This window comes from Sander vitreus, chromosome 4 (assembly GCF_031162955.1).
Source record: "Sander vitreus isolate 19-12246 chromosome 4, sanVit1, whole genome shotgun sequence".
NCBI classification, from domain to species: domain Eukaryota; kingdom Metazoa; phylum Chordata; class Actinopteri; order Perciformes; family Percidae; genus Sander; species Sander vitreus.
The window spans coordinates 555,001-557,500 of NC_135858.1; the positions used below are offsets into that span (position 1 = coordinate 555,001).

The 2,500-nt window shown below is 44.0% G+C and overlaps 1 protein-coding gene across 2 annotated transcripts in view; it reads left to right on the forward strand.

The window, feature by feature from the left end:
* Window positions 1–2,500, forward strand: part of flnba (filamin B a) — a 114,482-nt gene that overhangs the window by 36,361 nt on the left and 75,621 nt on the right. For both annotated transcript variants that reach the window (XM_078247630.1, XM_078247631.1), the window contains exons 3-4: window positions 652–787; window positions 1,814–1,911. In XM_078247630.1, the coding sequence (XP_078103756.1) occupies window positions 652–787; window positions 1,814–1,911 (234 nt within the window). The remainder of the gene's footprint in view (window positions 1–651; window positions 788–1,813; window positions 1,912–2,500) is intronic.

Below are 2,500 nucleotides of genomic sequence, written 5' to 3' on the forward strand. Positions count from 1 at the left end.
AAAACCTGCACAATGTGTACATTTTAAAATATATAAAAGACGTATATTAAAAGGAGGTTCGAGCTCAAAGCTTTAAGGTTTTTTCAAGGTTCAAGTTTTTACTATCGTCCGTTCATCTCATGACTTCACACAAGAATAGGCTTTAAAAGGTCCCATGGCATGAAAATGTCACTTCATGAGGTTTTTTAACATTAATATGAGCTCCCCCAGCCTGCCTATGGTCCCCCAGTGCCTAGAAATGGTGATAGGTGTAACCTTCAGATACAGTATTAGGGGACCACTAAGGTCTATATAAAGAGACTTCAGATACAGTATTAGGGGACCACTAAGGTCTATATAAAGAGACTTCAGATACAGTATTAGGGGACCACTAAGGTCTATATAAAGAGACTTCAGATACAGTATTAGGGGACCACTAAGGTCTATATAAAAGAGACTTCAGATACAGTATTAGGGGACCACTAAGGTCTATATAAAAGAGACTTCAGATACAGTATTAGGGGACCACTAAGGTCTATATAAAAGCATCCAAAAAGCAGCATGTCATAGGACCTTTTAAACCTGCAAATTAAAATGATAATAAATGGTTGCTACACAGATACTAACCACTGTTAGAAAGCTGACTGACTTTGTTGGTGCTTGTTTGTACAGGCGGAGTCAAAGACACCTAAGCAGCGTCTGCTGGGCTGGATCCAACACAAAATCCCTGATCTGCCAATCAACAACTTCAGCCAAGACTGGAGGAATGGCAAGGCACTGGGAGCACTGGTAGACAGCTGTGCACCAGGTACTCTGTCTGTCTGTCTGTCTGTCTGTCTGATATCGAAAAATGCCTCCCCATTCAATACCAATTTTCAATCTCATCAGCGTCAGTGAGCCAATAAACACGCAGCATGCTTGTACCAAGATGTAATAATGCTTGTGATTGGCTGGCCACACGTCGTAGAGACATGCACCACGTTACGCAGAGACGGGCTCACATGTGTGTGATGTTGTATTTTGAGAGATTGACTACAATATGCATCCATCACCTGATTAATACTGTCCTTCATCACGGTCTCCATCACCTGATTAATACTGTCCTTCATCACGGTCTCCATCACCTCATTAATACTGTCCTTCATCACGGTCTCCATCACCTGATTAATACTGTCCTTCACCACGGTCTCCATCACCTGATTAATACTGTCCTTCATCACGGTCTCCATCACCTGATTAATACTGTCCTTCATCACGGTCTCCATCACCTGATTAATACTGTCCTTCATCACGGTCTCCATCACCTGATTAATACTGTCCTTCACCACGGTCTCATCACCTGATTAATACTGTCCATCACCTAATAAATACTGTCCTTCATCACGGTCTCCATCACCTGATTAATACTGTCCTTCATCACGGTCTCCATCACCTGATTAATACTGTCCTTCACCACGGTCTGCATGCCGACGATGACAACGCGCCAGGTATAGGAGAGACCATATCTGCTGCTAAAGGACTCATGAGATATCTGAAACAATCTGGCCTGGTTGCGCGATTATTGAAGACAGTGCTGCAGATGGGGGAGACACGATGTAGCCCAGTTTACCTCCCACTCAGGTCAGGTCAGGACCTCCACCCAGAGTGGATACGGGAAGAGCTGGAGAGGCAGAGCTTGCTCCCCACCCAATTAGGCTAACAAAGTAATGATTAAAAACACACAAATGCTTAGTCAAGGGCCCGGCCCAAGGATAGTGGCGGGAAATATCGAGACTCTAAACTTCAGTCTGTAAGTTGTTGTGGTTGACAGTGTTGTTGTGTGTGTCGTTTGCAGGCCTGTGTCCAGACTGGGAGACCTGGGATCCAGTGAAACCGGTGGAGAATGCCACTGAAGCCATGCAGCTGGCTGATGACTGGCTGGGCATCCCGCAGGTAAGATTCTCTCTGACGCTGCTCCACATCTGCTTCTTCAGTGTGACCTCCATCTAATCTCGGTAAAGTGTGTTGGGGGTTAGAAGTTATGCTTTCATGTTTCTACTTAGATATTGTTGTCATCGCAATGCAATTTTCATAACTTCTCAAAGGGCTGTGATATCAGAAAGGTAGAGATTCATGAAGCTGGTAACTCCTGCACAGATTATTGTATTTTCATTATTTAAAAAAAAAAATGAAGTAAAATATAAAGTAAAGCCAATTCCATTTAATGTATTGAGCATGTTAGCATGTTTGTTGTGTCCTTGCAGCTCACAATAGCTTCTAAAGCGTCGCAGTAAAAGCCCTCCTGCCACCAAGTGTCTGATAATGGCTGAGGAAGGAAGGAGGCATCTCTGCTTTTACTGTGGCGCAGCTTCATAATAATCTAATAACAATAAGGATTTATACTTATTAATCCCAGTGGGGAAATTACACACAGGCCTGAAATACATGCACAGGTCCTTTTACATGCACAAATGGAAAGATGTCAGAGGGAGTGGGCTGCGACTGCTGGACAGGCGCCCTGAGCAGTTGGGGGTGGGGGGAG